The 16723-nt window shown below is 48.0% G+C and overlaps 1 protein-coding gene across 2 annotated transcripts in view; it reads right to left on the minus strand.

The window, feature by feature from the left end:
- lrrc2 (leucine rich repeat containing 2) overlaps positions 1–16723 on the minus strand; it is a 160573-nt gene that overhangs the window by 26147 nt on the left and 117703 nt on the right. The window contains exon 7 of one of the 2 annotated variants that reach the window (XM_085984876.1): positions 8198–8350. The exons of the other annotated variant lie outside the window; for it this stretch is intronic. Coding sequence (XP_085841002.1) covers positions 8198–8350 — 153 coding nt within the window. The remainder of the gene's footprint in view (positions 1–8197; positions 8351–16723) is intronic. 2 annotated transcript variants of the gene reach the window in all.

The following is a 16723-nucleotide window of genomic DNA, read 5'->3' on the forward strand; positions in this document are numbered from 1 at the left end:
CCTCCAACTGCTCACCTCCACTTCTGGTACCGTGCCTCCTATACAACTCTTCAAATCAATGGGGGAAAGGTATTTAAAAACAGAACTAAATAGTGTTGTGCTAGATTTGCAGAGTTACAGGGAAAGCATGACACCAGTAGATAGTGGTAATAATGTTGTACGTAGAATTACATAGAATGTACAACACAGAAACAGGCCATTCGGCCCAACTGGTCCATGCCAGTGTTTATGATCCACACAAGCCTCCTCCCACCCCTCTTCATCTAACACTATTAGCATAACTTTCTATTTCTTCCTCGTGTTTATCTAGCTTCCCCTTAAATGCATCTATGTTATTTGCCTCAACTACAGCCTGTGGTAGTGAGTTCCACATTCTAACCACTCTTTGGGTAAAGACATTTTTCTTGAATTCCCTATTCGATTTATTTGTGACTATCTTATATTTACTGCCGTAGTTTTGGTCTCCCTACAAGTGAAAACAACTTCTCTGCGTCTACCCTAACAAATCCTTGCATGATTTTAAAGACCTCTATCAGGTCACCCCTCAGCCTTCTCTTTTCTAGAGAAGAGCCCCAGCCTGTTCAATCATTCTTAATAGTTATAGCCTCTCAGTTCTGATATCATTCTAGTAAATCTTTTTTGCACCTTCTCCAGTGTCTCGATATCTTTTTTATAATATGGAGACCAAAACTGTGTACAGTACTCCAGTTCTGATGAAAGGTCATTGACCTGAAACGTTAACTCTGTTTCTCTCTCCACAGATCCTGTCTGACCTGCTGAGTATTTCCAGCATTTTCTGTTTTTATCACAGTACTGTAAATGTGGTCTAACCAAGGTTCTATACAAATTTAACATAATTTCTCTGCTTCTCAATTCCATCCCTCTAGAAATTATCCTAAGTGCTTTGTTTGCTTTCTTTTTGGCCTAATTAACCTGCGTCGTTACTTTTGCTGATTTGTGCATCTGTACCCTTGGATCCCTTTGTTTGTCTACTCCACTTTAGACTCTTTGGGGGAATATTTCGGTACCTTAGCACCTCCCGTTAGCACCAGCAGATGGCGCTAATGGGGCACTAGAGCATTATCGCCGGGGCGAGGCAAATCCAACACTGCATGCCAATTCCCACCCCTCGCAGCGCTGCCGCTAACAGTTATCACCGGGAACATCAATGCCAGGTGGATCGTGACATCAGTGAGTGTGCAACGCTCACTGACCGCCCGATCTGCGAAATTGATTGTCGCCACCTACCTTAGCGCCTGGAGTAAACAACGACAGGGAGAGCTGGCGTGAAGCACCAGGAAGCCAGCTCCAGGGACGTTATTTAAAAGGATCATCAGTAATGAGTCGCAGCTGTAGGTTAGTGGAGTTTCAGTGCTTTCTGGTCAGTTTCACATAGTCCAACAGTCTAATTCCGTAAGTTCAAGGTTATTTAGTATCAGGAGTGTTGTGGCAACTAAAAGGTAGCTACATTTATTCTTTAAAAAAATCAAACTGCTACACTTGGTTACATTAATGGGGGCTGTACTGGCAGTCGACCTTGCCCTCTGGGATCTATGGTGGAGGGAGAGGAGGCAGCGAGAAAGACTGGAACATGTGCCCAGAGGGAGGAGGAGGCAGGCCATCAGTGCTCTCAACAGGAGGCCTTACCCTCCGAGGGTATTTCGAGAGCAATTCTCCTACCTCCAATTAAGCAAGGAGCAGTGTATTAGAAGGCTCCGCTTCACCAAGGAGGTGGTTACAGAACTCTGCTACCTCCTGTAACCAGACATCCAGCCTCAGATCAGGGCAACCACAGCTCTCTCAGTGGCAATCAAGGTCACCGTCACCCTCAATTTCTTCGCCAGCAGATCCTTCCAGTCTGCAACAGGAGACATAACTAACATCTCGCAGTTTGCCATCCATCGCTGCATCCGAGAGGTCACAGAGGCTCTCTACTGTAGGAGAAGGGACTGCATTTCCTTCCCCATCACCAGAGAGAAGCAGGACAAGCATGCATGTGGCTTTGCCAGGATAGTGGGCTTCCCCATGGTGCAGGGCACTATTGGCTGTACCCACATGGCTTTGCGGGCATCGCATAACAATCCTGAGATCTTCCGTAACCACAACGGCTACCACTCAATGTGCAGTTGGTGTGTGACCACAGACAGCTAATCCTCAATGTCAATGCCCACTATCCTGGCAGCAGCCACAATGCCTTCATCCTGCGCCAGACCAGTGTGCCAGCATTCTTCCAGCCACCACGTCAAGCTCGCAGCTGGCTGATCGAAGACAAGGGCTATCTGCTCTCCACCTGGCTCATGACTCCCCTCCACAACCCCAACACTCCAGCCCAGCACTCATATAATGAGAGCCATGCTGCCACCAGGAACATCATCGAGCAGACCATCAGCCTGCTGAAGCAATGATTCAGCTGCCTTTACCGTCCGAGAGGAGCCCTCCAGTACTTGACTGACAGGGTGTCCCATTTTGTGGTGGTCTGCTGCATGCTTCACACCTTGGCTATCATGAGGGCCCAACCCTTGCCACCAGGGATTGCGGGACCACCTCAGGAGGAGCTAGAGGGAGAGGAAGAGGAGGAAGAGGAAGATGAGGAGGAGGAGGAACAGGAGCGAGGGAGGAGGCAGCCACATAATTGACCTTCTGGAAGGGTGGTCAGTGACCTCTTCATCAGACTGCAGTTCGAATGAATGAAACCCCAGATCCCTATTGCTCACCACATCCCCATCATTCCATCCCTGTCACAGGCCTTATCACAGCGTAAGGCTGAAATGAGACACACCACAAAAGAATCCAAACTGAATTAATAAATGTATCAAAAATCAGTGAACACATATTTACAACAAAATATTAACTATTCACCCTTGTGCAATCCCTTAGTGCCACTCGTTACTGTGCCTTTGCCTACTTTAGTGCTCCTACGAAGTGTTGGCTGAGTGGCTGCAGCAGGGCTGGTGGAAGGCTGCTGAGTGTCTGTGCGGGAGACTTCAGATGGCCTTGTAGGACGCCCTCGACCAGCTCTGGGCCTGGAAGGCCTGGCTGTAGAGTGCACCACCTCAGCATGGGCGGCAGCAGTCTGGGCTGACTGGATGACAGGCAGCAACAAGGACAATGGCAGAGTGGCAGTGGTGGGAGCAGGAATGCTGTCATCCTGAAAGTTCCTGCTCCACTGACCCACTGCCACTCCCCCGGGGCAGCACCTCAGTATCCCTAGCAATCTGTTGGAGCACAGATTGCTGGCCTGCTGCGACACCATGAAAGCCCCGGTCGATGGTGGTAGACTCAGCCATGATAGCAGCAGTCAGAGCTTGCGTGGCATCAAGCCAATCTGAGATTGGATGCCACCAAGCATAGACTGTATTACAGCACTAAGACGTTGCGTCGTTTCCACCTGTGCTGCAATGGAAGCTGCCAGATTGCCCATCACATGCGGCATCAGGTCTGGGTTGCCACGGTCTCTCTGGGAGTCAACCATCCTTTGCAGACTGGAAATGATGGGCTCCATGGTGTGCGCAGAGCCTTGTGCACTGTTAGACGTGGCATTGCACCTATCGTCTCAGTGTGCATGCCCATCACCCTTCTTCTAAACGCCTCCCCATCGAGGTCCTCATCTGAGTCCTGTGCAGCAGAACTCGCTGTCTGGGGAGTTGGCCCCCTAGCTACACTTTCCCCCTGGCCTTGCTGCAGCTCACTCGTCCCCGGTGCCTCACCCTGTGCGGATCCCGCTACTATACTAGCCTCTAAAGAACATGTAATGCCAGTATCTGAGCTGGTGCCTGTGAGTGAGACATGCAGTGACTCAGTGTGTTCTTCCTCCTCCTCTTCTCCTGTCTCGCTCTCTACGGTGCCCTCAGGGACAGGCTGCTGAGGTGCTTACTCATTATCTGAAAGCATAAAGGCGCAAGAGTCGGGTTAAGGTGAGGGGAGGGGAGGGGTTGAAATGCATGCATACCGCACAATTAACTGGAAAGTGCAAAAGGCTTGTGGGGTGAGGGGGAAGTGGCGCCCGATAATCTGCAGCACTCTATTTTCCAGCACAGACAGTGATTGGGTGTCAGCTTGTCCCCCGCCTGTGCGTTCCTGCTCCCTCCTGTTGTGAGCCATCTTGGCCTGCAAGAGAAAGGAAAGTGTGTGAGTGAGTGTGGAGCAATGGGCTGGATTTTCATTCAGCAGTCGGGAAGGAGGCGGGTCTACAACTTTTGGGTTTTAGTCCCGCCTCCATCGAGATGCGGCCAATCCATGCGATTTTCCCTTGATTGACCCTGTTGAGCCCGCCCAGCGGGCTCAGCAGGCCAATTAAGGGCCACCCGGCAACAGGTGATGTCACAGACTGAAATTTCATCTGTCAAGACGTGCTGACAGATGAAATATCAGTGTTTCACAGCTGTTTGAAGCTGTCAAACACTGACAGTCTTACTTCTAACCTGAGTCCTTCTACGCAGGCTCAGTTAGAAATCTCGCCGGCACTGAAAGCTGAAGGCTGTCACTTTTGACAGCTTGCGGCCATTCTGCTTTCAGTGGCGGCTGAATGATGGACTCCCGAAGCCTAGAGGAAGGAAGGCTGTAAAGGTAAGTACAGGTCGTTTAAACTTCTTTACACACTTTAGACACACCAAACACACTTACCTTTGCACTCATGCACCCCCATCACTCACCTGAACACCGACATCTCGACCCCTCCAAGTCCTTCAACCCGACGGCCCACCTGCTCTAACTTGGCGTGGTTTGGAGCTGTTGGGAATCCTACACTTCAAGCTTTAAAATAGGGATTAGGCTAAAAACTGCCTGTTAACTACCTGTTAACAGGCAGTTAATTGGCACGAATCCCTTCCCGCCTCGGGTCGGCGGGTCCCAGTGCGGGGCGGGTACCCGCCTCCTTTGAAACTTACGTGGAGGCGGGTTTTGGGCAGGATAGTGTTGGGACCCCCGAATTCAGGATTTTTGCCCCCCCCCGCACGCCTAAAAGCCCGCCTCGCGGCACACTGAAAATCGACCCCAATGTGTTTGGGTGATGTGCCTGCCATAGTTGAATAGCTGTCATTGTATGCAAGGTGTGAGATGTGGGTGTGAGTGTTGGTAGGTAGAGATTGTTCGTGGGTGAGTTCTAGGGGTGTGGTGCTTTGGGCAGTGTGTGAAGACTGTGATTCAGATGGTGGTATGTAGCATTTGTTGAAGCATTCACTCATTCTGACCACCTGAGTGAGGTCGGTAAATTTCTTCCTGCACTGTGTGTGGGTCCTGGGGACCACAGTGCTGCCCGAGATGTGCTGCGCTACCTCCCTCCACATGGTGCAGAAGACTTGCGGCGAGGGCCTCCTGCCACTTGGCGGGTAGAGCACCACCCTCCTTCTATCCACAGCAAACACCAATGTCTCCAATGCTTGATCACAGAATCTGCGGGCTGTCTCCCTGGGGCGTGGATCTGCCATGAGTACAACTGCTTCAGTCCTCCGGCTCCTTCTCCTTGACCTGCTGTTGCTTGCTGAGGCAACTGCACAGCCAACAATGCTGTGAATGAGGTTCTGCAGCATCAATGAATCTCCCCTTTAAGTACTGAAAAAAGCCTCTGGCAATCATGACTTGCGATTAGACTGCACCTGATATTGGTCCACCCTTTGAGTATAACGCCAATAAGCTTGGGATTTAAGACGTGAATTAGGACTCCAATCATTTCTTTGAGCAGTAAGCACAAATTTTGCATGCAGTCTAAAGCATTAGTGCCTGGCACTAATTCTCCAACTTTTATAATGATGATACCACCCATTCCTGGGCTATAATGAATTTGTAGCCCTGCTTTTCCAAGGAGTATGTAGCCTCCTTATTCTTCCTACCAAAATGCACCACCTCACATTTACCTGTATTGAAATGAATTCTTCAATTACACGTCAATTCTGCAAGTCTATTACGATGAATATGGGGATGATCAGAATGACATATAGAAGTAATACATTTTTATTCTGCCTACCCAGGGAAATCCCACCAGATGTGCCCCTGATAGACCCAACAGGACCTAAGTCTCCTGGGAGCAGGCGTAGGTCCTGTTGCAGGCCTAAATTGGGGCCTGAAGCTGCAAAAGTGCAGGGGCCATACATTGCCCCAATTTAGAATAATAAAAAAATTCCTGGCATTTTTCTTCAGCATGATTCAGGCCTTGGGCTCCCCCTTTCAGAGCAGCAGAATGCCGATCTGAGTTTCAGCTACGTCAGCGAGGTGGGCGCCCCTGTTGTGCTGCAAGAGACACTGGTCCCTGTGCAAATTATTTCAATAATCCCATCCCTATGATTTGGGACGCGATCATTGGCAAGTGAAAGTACCAGGTGTACATTCTGCCCCACTACACTTTTGGTAGAACAATGGTGCCACAAGATTTTTAGGGCTGGAAACTGTCATCCTGAGGAAGCAACACTGTGCACCTTACAATATAATGCACAACTAAATCCAACTGTATTACTCTTAATTACTCATGTGTACTGTTGGAACACGCACCAGCCCTGAAATTTGAAAACCTAAATGTAGGAAGAAAAAAAAGAGTATTTCTGATTCTCTGCTAGATTTGCAATTTTTGATCATGTCAGCTACAATAATTTTTCATAGCTTTTTTTCTTCCATAGGTATTTTTCAGTTCATTTTTGTTGCAGGAATGCTACTTAATGCAGTCAGTAAAGGGTTAAGCTCATTGTTTGCTGGAATAAACTCTCGTGTGATATACGCTGTATTATGGGACATTCCCCTGTGATCAGTAACAAAGCCAACAGAGCGAAGGCAACTTTGATAAATCATTTTAGCAAAGTGCAGTGCTGCTTTTTATGGAATACACAAGGCCAAACAAAACAAAGCAAACAGAAAGAAAGCAATAAATCTATTTGACTGACCAGCTGAAAATAAGGTTGCTAAAACATTCAAGCTAATTCTTAAAACAGCAGTTTGTCAATTTGTGCTGTGCCAGTGTTAACTAACGTACCTTCAGTCTCAAATCACTACGGAAGCCCTTAAAGTAAAACCTCCTCAAGTTCAACGCCCCAACATCTTCCACTCTTTTGGCTCTAGCTTACTGTGTGTCCCTGCAAGCTCGGCTCCACTATCAGTGGCAGAGCCTTTAGCTGTGACCTCTGTGCCCCTCTCTTCCCAAATCACAGGAAATCACAGGAACCCCACAGTGCAGATAGAGGCCATTTCGGCCCATCGAGCCTGCACCGACACATATCCCACCCTATCCCCGTAACCCCACGTATTTAATCCCCCTAACACTAAGGGTCAATTTATCATAGCCAATCAACCTAACCCGCACATCTTTGGACTGTGGGAGGAAACCGGAGCACCCGGAGGAAACCCACGCAAACACGGGGAGAATGTGCAAACTCCACACAGACAGTCGCCCGAGGCCGGATTCGAACCCGGGTCCCTGGCGCTGTGAGGCAACAGTGCTAACCACTATGCCACCTTCTGTCCTCCTTCTGCCTAACTACAGCTCTCCTTACCTTAAGCAGCCTTCTCAAAATCTACTTGACTACTCCTTTGCTCAAACTATTCTCCTATTCCTGGTTGTTGTCCATTCCCCTTTCCTCTTTTTGTAGAATTATTTGGGATGTTTTGCTCTGTAAGTCCAAAGTGTTGTAGATTTGTGGTTGCCTGTTACTGACATTTGAGCCCCTGGCCCCACCCCACACCTGTTCTAGTATCTCACATCTTCCCAGGATGCCCTCCATAAGTGCTGTACATTCAGTACGTATTGTTCATTCAGTCAGTGTTGTTCATTCAGTAAGTGTTGTTTATTCATGTGCACCAGTAGATATTCTGTTAATGACTAACGTGTGGGAGTAACCTCATAACTAATGATAGTCAGCCAAGAATTTAAATCTCAGCTTTGATTGACACTGGGTAAGCTTTGTCAGAATCTTTCTACTAAATGGAAAATAGCACAACAGTGGAATGGCCCAGTTTAGGGGGTAGGAGTGATCTATTGGAGCTGGCCCCACCTCCCACCCCTCACAGAAGCAGATAGGTCAATCAGTCGTACAGTAGCATTCAGAATATCATGGAAGCACCAGGCCGATCAGCTCTTGCAGTTGAAGGGCCAGGTGGTGACAGTAAACAAAAATGGGGGTCTAAAGGGAGAGAGAGGGTAAAAAAGGAAGAGGGAGAGAGAGTATTTGAAGATTTACAAAAGTGAAATAAAGAAAACTTATATTGCAGCACTTACTTTAGATTGGGATCAGTTGTCAGAGAAGTTGGTAACCTCTTTATGTCATCGCCACTGACAACTAACATCTTTAGGTTAGTCATCCTGCACAAGACTTTGGACAGGTAGGTCAGCTTGTTCTTCTGAAGGAAAAGGGACTGTAGCTCATTGAGTCTGTGTATAATATAAAAATGGAACACAATATTAGCCCCAGCTTCACAACCACAGTAAAGGAGAATACCATCCTGAGTAGCTCAGTTTTCTTTACCCAATACATGTTTTTAAAAAATATTTGCATCCAAAAGAAAATCTGGATGTTTTTATTTTAAACAATGGCCTAGAAATTCGGGGGTTTAGTGCTGGCCGTTAAGGCCCGTTTTGAAGGGAAAACGGCAGCCGCCTCGCTTCCGCCCGCTTCTGGCGGGTCCTGTGGTGGTCACCATTTTGGACAGGTCAGCAGCACTGCCGATGCCTGCAGATATTTAGATTAGGCAGATTGTGACGTCAGTGAGTGTGCGATGCTCACTTGACACCCAATCTGTCATTTTCGCCTTTGCCACTCCACTTACAGGCCTGGCATAAAAATAAAACAAAAAAGGTGACTCAACCGTGGCTAACAAGGGAAATTAGGGATAGCATAAGATCCAAGGAGACAACATATAAATTGGCCAGAAAAAGCAATAATCCTGAGGATTGGGAGCCGTTTAGGATTCAACAAAGGAGGACAAAGGGATTAATTAAGAAAAGGAAAATAGAATATGAGAGTAAGCTGGCGCGGAACATAAAAACTGACTGTAAAAGCTTTTATAGATATGTGAAGAGAAAAAGATTGGTGAAGTCAAGCGTAGCTCCCTTGCAGTCAAAATCAGGGGAATTTATAATGGGAAACAAAGAAATGGCAGACCAACTAAATTCATACTTTGGTTCTGTCTTCACAAAGGAGGACACAAATAACCTCCCAGAGATGCCGGGGAACATAGGGCCTGATGAAAGGGTGGAACTGAAAGAAATCAGTATTTGTAGGGAAATGGTGTTAGGAAAATTGATGGGACTGAAGGCCGATAAATCCCCAGGGCCTGATAATCTACATCCCAGGGTACTTAAGGAAGTGGCCCTAGAAATAGTAGATGCATTGCTGGTCATCTTCCAGAACTCGATAGGCTCTGGAACAGTACCCATGGATTGGAGGGTAGCTAATGTTACCCCACTATTCAAAAAAGGTGGTAGAGAAAAAGTGGGGAATTATAGACCGGTAAGCCTGACATCGGTAGTGGGGAAAATGCTAGAATCTATTATAAAAGATGTAATAGCAGAGCACTTGGTAAGCAGTGACAGGATCGGACAAAGTCAACATGGATTTACAAAAGGTAAATCATGCTTGACTAATCTACTGGAATTCTTTGAGGATGTAACTGGTAAAATAGATAAGGGAGAACCAGTGGATGTGGTGTATTTGGACTTTCAGAAGGCTTTCGATAAGGTCCCACATGAGAGATTAGCGTGCAAAATTAAGGCACATGGGATTGGGGGCAAGGTATTGACTTGGATAGAGAACTGGTTGGCGGACAGAAGGCAGAGACTTGGAATAAACGGGTCGTTTTCCGAGTGGCAGGCAGTGACTAGTGGGGTACCGCAAGGATCAGTTGTAAAGTCTGTGGGTTGTACGGTTAATAACGACACAGACTTCAGGAGTAACAAACAAACAGGTCTTTACTATTCGAAGGTCAGGGCGAATCTGCCCCAGCAATCCTGCCACAACACTTATATACTGGTGTGGTCACTATCGGTATTACAGTATACAGAAGCCAAACAAATAGTGCCACACCTAAAGTAGTTCTCTTAAAGGTGAACGGTTACATTCAATAGTTCCCTCAAAGGTAGACGGGTACATACACTACAATCCTCCCTTTTTAGCTTATTACTTACAGAGTCCCCGTTAAACATACATATCTTCAACTTCCTATAAAACAAATTACAGATATAATCTCGGTGGAGTCAATGTCATATAAAACAATTTACAGATATAATCTTGGTGGGAACAGTTCACAGGTTCAGTCTCTGCGGAAACAGTTCATAGATTCAGTCTCTGATCTTGACTCGTTCCAAACAACATCTCTTTGGTGTAGCCGGTTCACATGGCTAGCGTGACTCCTCCATAGCCTTTTTCTTGACGTAACAGCTTGAACTTTCGTCCTGTTGAACCAGCAGTGCGGACTTTTACAACCAACTGGCTGTCTTGATATTTTCCAGTTTTTCAACTAATTTAGTTCCTTTCGTAGTGTCCCGCCTGAGATGGTAGAAGTGCCAATATTTTAGACAGTTATTATCTTCTGCTTCTTCTTTTTCTTTTCTGCCTTTTTGACACTCTCGGAGCTCCTTTCTCGGCTGCCAGCTGTAGCGCCACCAACTCTCTATGTTCCTTAGACCTTAAGTGCTTCATCCGGATTTCAGCACTTTGGGAGTTTTCATCACAAACTGAGCAGACCAGATCCTCGTAATATTCAGTGTCACTCAACAGGTCATGGTAATATTCGGGGTCGTCCTGAGTTAGGCCAGTGAGAGGCCCTTCTACTTCCTTCTTATCCATCTGGACGTTAGCCGACGGTGGTTCCTTCCCTAACCATCTTTCTTGAAAAGACTTCTTCAAACATTCATATTCATTCCGCTCTTCCGGGGATGTCTGCCATTCCTTCACTACTGGCCTCATTTGTGAGTTCAATACCTTCCCTTCCATCGGGGATTTCGTTGTCAGGCTATTTAATCCTTCTACTGGAGTATCTGTTTCCACCCCCTTCTGTTCCCCTTGACGCAATTCAGCGTACTTTTGGCATCCTTGTAAAAGCTGTGTTGCCACCTCAGCTATCTCCGTGACTTTTGGAAGCTCCGAATTCTTTCCCTTTGAACCCTGAAACTCGTGTTCCCATTTTGGAGTCTTGTCCCTCAGCGTGTGTAAGAGTTGGCTGGCCGTTAACTCTTCTACGGGGACACTGTGGATTAGAGTCTTCTCCATTTCATCCACCTTTCCCTCCAATGTTTTCACCTTCCTTTCCTCCGGTACTTTGGTTTTAAGCGCTCGAAGAAGTTGCGCCTTGATGTTCTCTAACTCCTGTTCAGGGGCCATTCCTACAGTCTCTGTGATCCTTCCAGTTGCCTTTCCTTCCACTGCCCGGATTCCTAGTTGAATATGTTCTTCAAGTTGTTGAACCTCGGCCATTGCCGCCTCATATTTGTCCTGGGTTGCCTTCAATAATTTAATGAGTTCTTGGACATCTTGAATTTCATGTTCTGCTATGTCTTCCACCTCTAATCTTTCATCGATGGATGGAATCTCTACCGATGAGTCTGTCTTGGCCTGGAGCTCATCAAACATTTCCTGCAGCCTTTGTAATTCTCGCTCATGTTCAACCTTTAGCTGTTCAGATGCTTTCACTAAAACTAGCTTTTCGGAGGTTGCCGAGTTAACCCCTTCCAGGATTGTAGTCTGGGCCTGTTCATACTGTTCTTTCAACTTGTTACACTCTGCTTGCAACGAGTCGTAGAGATGAACTGGGATAAAATCCTGGCTTCCTGAAGATTCCTCTTCCTTTGGTTCGTTCTGTAAATATTCTAGCTCCTGAACAGCATCAGGGGAATGTGATTGGTATTTGGCCACGATGGCTCTATGGTCGCTCTCTGCTTGAGCTAGCTGTCTCTGTTGTCTTTCCAGGTTCTCCCATTCGGTGTCCCAGAACTTTTCCATATTTTTCATCTCTTGTACGAGACGGTCACTCAACTGTTCTAATTGTTGTCGTACTTTGACATAAGTTTGAGTCCGAACTCGGTGTTCTTCCGTCGTGGATGAATCCTTTGCTTGAACAGGCTCAGAATTCTCTGTCAACCTGGAGTTCTGCTCTGCAGCTTTATTCTTCTTGGTAACATAAGTCCTTCTGCATGTCTTCGTTTCCTTCCCCATCGTCGGCAAGTCCCTTTTAGCCTTGTCTTCCATATTTGAATTGGTCTTATCGTCATCCATTTCAGAATCTGAGCTGATAGCTTGCACCGAGTCCTCCCTCATTATGGCTTTTAGGTAGTGCCATTCCATATCTATTTTCTTAATCCACTCCCGTCCTAGAAGTGGTGGTCCTCCTTCAGGTAATACATACAAGTTCATTCTTGGGTGTTCTTTACCCCTATCTCTCACCTTGACTCTTATTTTCCCCATGGGGTATACGTTATGCCCCGTGTATGTCTGTAATACGAACTTGGTATTTCTTAAAGGTATGTGAGAGAATAGCCAGTGGTAGTCCCTTCGGTTGATGACTGATAGAGCTGATCCAGTGTCCAGCTCCATCCTTACTTGGACTCCAGCTATTTTTAGTATGACCCAGATGGTTTGTAGATCCGTTTCTTTACCCACATTGTGGATTCTCAGACTACCCAGCTCCTGGTTGTTTGGGTCTGAGTCTGAATTCTGTTCGTCTGAACTCTTCTCAGCCACCTTGTGTACCTTGTTGTACTTTTCTTGTGGTGGCTTCCTTTGATTGTTGGTCTTCTTCCCTGACCGGCATACCTTCGCGATGTGACCCAGTTTGCCACATTTCCTACACTCTTGGTTCTTAAACCAGCATTGATTCTGGTCATGCGTTGTCTTCCCACAACGGTAGCATTTTGTTGTGCTTGAAGTAATTTGGTCCACCCCGAGTGCCGCCGCCTTTAGTTGCATTTCCGCCGTTCCTTTCGCTGCGGCTTCGTGCGATGCAGCTATAAGGACAGCCCTGTCCAGTGTGAGGTCGTTCTCTTCCAGTAGTCGCTTCTGCGTCCCTTCTTTGGACAATCCGCATACGAACTTGTCCCGCAGTGCTTCTGTCAGATTCCCTCCGAACTGGCAGTATTTCGCTAGCCTACGCAGTTCGACCAAGTATTCCGCATTGCTTTCGTCTTTCCTCTGCGTTCTTGCATAGAATTTGAATCGTTCAGCCAGCATCAACGGTGTGGGGTTCAAGTGGTCCTTCAGCACAGCCACAATCTCTTCGAAGGTCTGATCCGCTGGTTTATCTGGTGCTATTAGATGCTTCAAGAGCCCGTATGTTTTTGCCCCCATCGAGTTTAGCAATGTTATCGCCTTGTCGTTTTCCTCTATTTTGTTGGCTTCGCAATAGATCTCTATGCGTTCCACGTACATGGCCCAGTCTTCTATTTCAGAATTAAAGTCGTTAATATTCCCTCGCTTAGGCATCTTTCTTCCCTTGGGAGCAGCACCAGTATTTCTTTAAGTATTCTTATTTATTTGTTTATTTCTAAGATGGCGGTTTTCCCGCGAAATCGGCGGTTTCCCGCTCTTTCCTTCTCTCCCCGCCCACTTCAATGGCGGTATGTCAGTTAAGATGGTGTTTTTCCCGCGAAAATGGCGGTTTCCCGCTCTTCCTTTCTCTCCCCGCCCACTTCAATGGCGGTTTCCCGCTTCTGTCGTCTCCTCCGCCTAATGGCGGCTTCCCGCGTTTCTTCCTGGTGGAAGGGGTACGCTTTCCCCACAGCGGACAGGTTCAGCCGCTGGGCTGGCTCTCGCACAGCTCCCCTTACTCGGCTCTGTCTTTTCCTCCCGCCCGCACGGCTCTACCGGCGCTGGGTACACCCCGTTAACGGAGGACAGTTCAGCCGCTGGACTGGCTCTCGCGCAGTCTCTCTCTCCGTACCCGGCTCTGTCGCTATCTCTCCTGCACGTTCGGTTCTACCGGCCCTGGGTACCCCGTTGGTGGAGAACAGTTCAGCCGCTGGACTGGCTCTCGCACAGTCTCTCTCCCCTTGCTCGGCTCTGTCTCTCCCTCTCCCGCACGTTCGGTTCTACCGGCTCTGGGTACCCCGTTGGTGGAGAACAGCTCAGCCGCTGGACTGGCTCTCGCGCAGTCTCTCTCCCCTTGCTCGGCTCTGTCTCTCTCTCCCACCCGCACGGTTCCTGTTCGCCTCCCAGCCCTCTCGCAGACCGGTGTTTCCCTCCCCGGCTGCAGCTGGGTTTCTCTTCCCGCGCCTACTCCCAGTCTCAGCGCTTCGTGGCTGCGGTCGCTGCCCGGCTTTTCCCGCCGATCGAGGTCCGACTGTCTCACGACGCCGTTGGACCCGACTTTCTGACCGGCTCCGTTCCCCCTCGACCGTGGTCGAGTGCACAGCCCTTATCCTCCGGATATTCTCTACACCTTCCCCTACTCACAGTCTCCGCGGCCGCCTTGTTTCCAGCTGATCGGCTCACTCCGCACCGTGGTAGAAGGGTAGTCAGTGCCTGTTGCAGATGGAAGCTTTTATTGCTAAAGTCTTCCTCCTTCCTCCTGCTGCAGCCTCGTGTTTTCTTTCAGCAGCACGACGAGGGCGGTTGCCTCTCTTCGACGCTCTTCGTTGCTTTGGTAGTCTTGCCGCAGGGTACGATTGGACTCGTCGCCACTGTAAAGTCTGTGGGTTGTACGGTTAATAACGACACAGACTTCAGGAGTAACAAACAAACAGGTCTTTACTATTCGAAGGTCAGGGCGAATCTGCCCCAGCAATCCTGCCACAACACTTATATACTGGTGTGGTCACTATCGGTATTACAGTGTACAGAAGCCAAACAAATAGTGCCACACCTAAAGTAGTTCTCTTAAAGGTGAACGGTTACATTCAATAGTTCCCTTAAAGGTAGACGGGTACATACACTACATCGGTCCTAGGACCTCAGCTGTTCACAATATATATTAATGATCTGGAGGAAGGAATTGGATGTAATATCTCCAAATTTGCAGACGACACAAAGCTGGGTGGGGGGGGTAAGCTGTGAGGAGGATGTCGAGAAACTCCAGTACGATTTGGACAGATTGGGTGATTGGGCAGAAACATGGCAAATGCACTATAATGTGGATAAATGTGAGGTTATCCACTTTGGTGGCAAAAACAGGAAGGCAGGTTATTATTTGAATGGCAATAGATTGGGAGAAGGGGAAGTGCAAAGAGACCTGGGTGTTCTTGTGCACCAGTCACTGAAGGTAAGCATGCAGGTGCAGCAGGCGGTTAAGAAGGCAAATGGTATGTTGGCCTTCGTAGCAAGAGGGTTCGAGTACAGGAACAAGGATGTCTTGCTACAGTTGTACAGGGCCTTGGTGAGACCGCACCTTGAGTATTGTGTGCAGTTTTGGTCGCCTTACCTGAGGAAGGACGTTCTTGCCATGGAAGGAGTGCAGCGAAGATTCACCAGGCTGATACCTGGGATGGCAGGAATGACGTATGAGGAGAGATTGTGTCGATTGGGCTTATACTCACTGGAGTTTAGAAGATTGAGAGGGATCTCATCAAAACCTATAAAATTCTGTCAGGCCTGGACAGACTAGACGCAGGAAGGATGTTTATGATGGCCAGGGAGTCCAGAACCAGGGGTCATAGTCTAAGGATAAGGGGTAAGCCATTTAGGACTGAAATGAGGAGGAATTTCTTCAACCAGAGAGTGGTGAACCTGTGGAATTCTCTGCCACAGAGGGCGGTGGAGGCCAGTTCATTAAATATATTCAAAAAGGAGTTGGATATATTTCTTAAGGCTAAAGGGATCAAGGGATATAGGGAGAAGGCAGGGACAGGGTACTGAATTTGGATGATCAGCCATGATCTCATTGAATGGCGGAGCAGGCTCGAAGGGCCGAATGGCCTACTCCTGCTCCTATCTTCTATGTTTCTATGTCTATGTTTCTATGACCAGCTGACCAAGCATTCAGTAACAGGAAGGATCCCCGAGCAGTGCTATTTAAAAGGATCATTATCAACAACTTGCAGCTTACATGGTTTTTCAGTTTGACTGACTCTGTTTAACTTTCTGTAACTCTTGCAGCTTTCTAAACTTGTTTCAAGTTTCTGAGGGGACGAGGAGTGTTGGTGCAAGTGGAGAACGTCTTCATTCTTATTTAAAAGCTTCTGCTCACAATACTTGTTCACAGTCATGGGGGCTGTACTTGCAGTCCCCCTTGTGCTCGAGTATCTTCAGGAGAGGGAACAGAGGCAGCGAAGAAGAGAAGATGCGCACAGAGGGAGGAGGAGGAGGAGGAGGGCCAGGAAGCCTCTCAACAGGAGGTCTTACCCAATTAGGGTTTTCAAAGAGCCCTTCTTCTACCTCCACTTAAGCCAGAAGCAGTGTATTAGGAGGCTCCGCTTCACCAAGGAGGTGATCACAGAACTCTGCCACCTCCTGCAACCAGACCTGCAGCCTCAGAGTAGGGTGACCATGGCTCTCCCAGTAGCCCTCCAGGTCACCGTGGCCATCAATTATTTTGCCAGCGGATCCTTCCAGTCTGTAGCAGGAGACATGCCTAACATCTCGCAGTTCGCCATCCATCGCTGCATCCGGGAGGTCACAGAGGCTCACTACACCAGGAGCAGGGACTATGGCCCCGATTTTCGGCTTGTGTGGGGAATGGTCGGATTTCCCCGAATGTGGGGTTTCTGACACACATAAAAAGTGTCAGCCAGCTCCACGCAATTTTCCCTCAAGTGGCCAATTAATTCCCAGCATATAGGAAGCCTTGCTAATTGTCCAATTCGAGTCAGAAATCCCCACAC

The sequence above is a fragment of the Somniosus microcephalus genome, chromosome 1 (genome assembly GCF_052327205.1).
Source record: "Somniosus microcephalus isolate GS21.2 chromosome 1, FLI_Smic_1.0, whole genome shotgun sequence".
Lineage (NCBI taxonomy): Eukaryota > Metazoa > Chordata > Chondrichthyes > Squaliformes > Somniosidae > Somniosus > Somniosus microcephalus.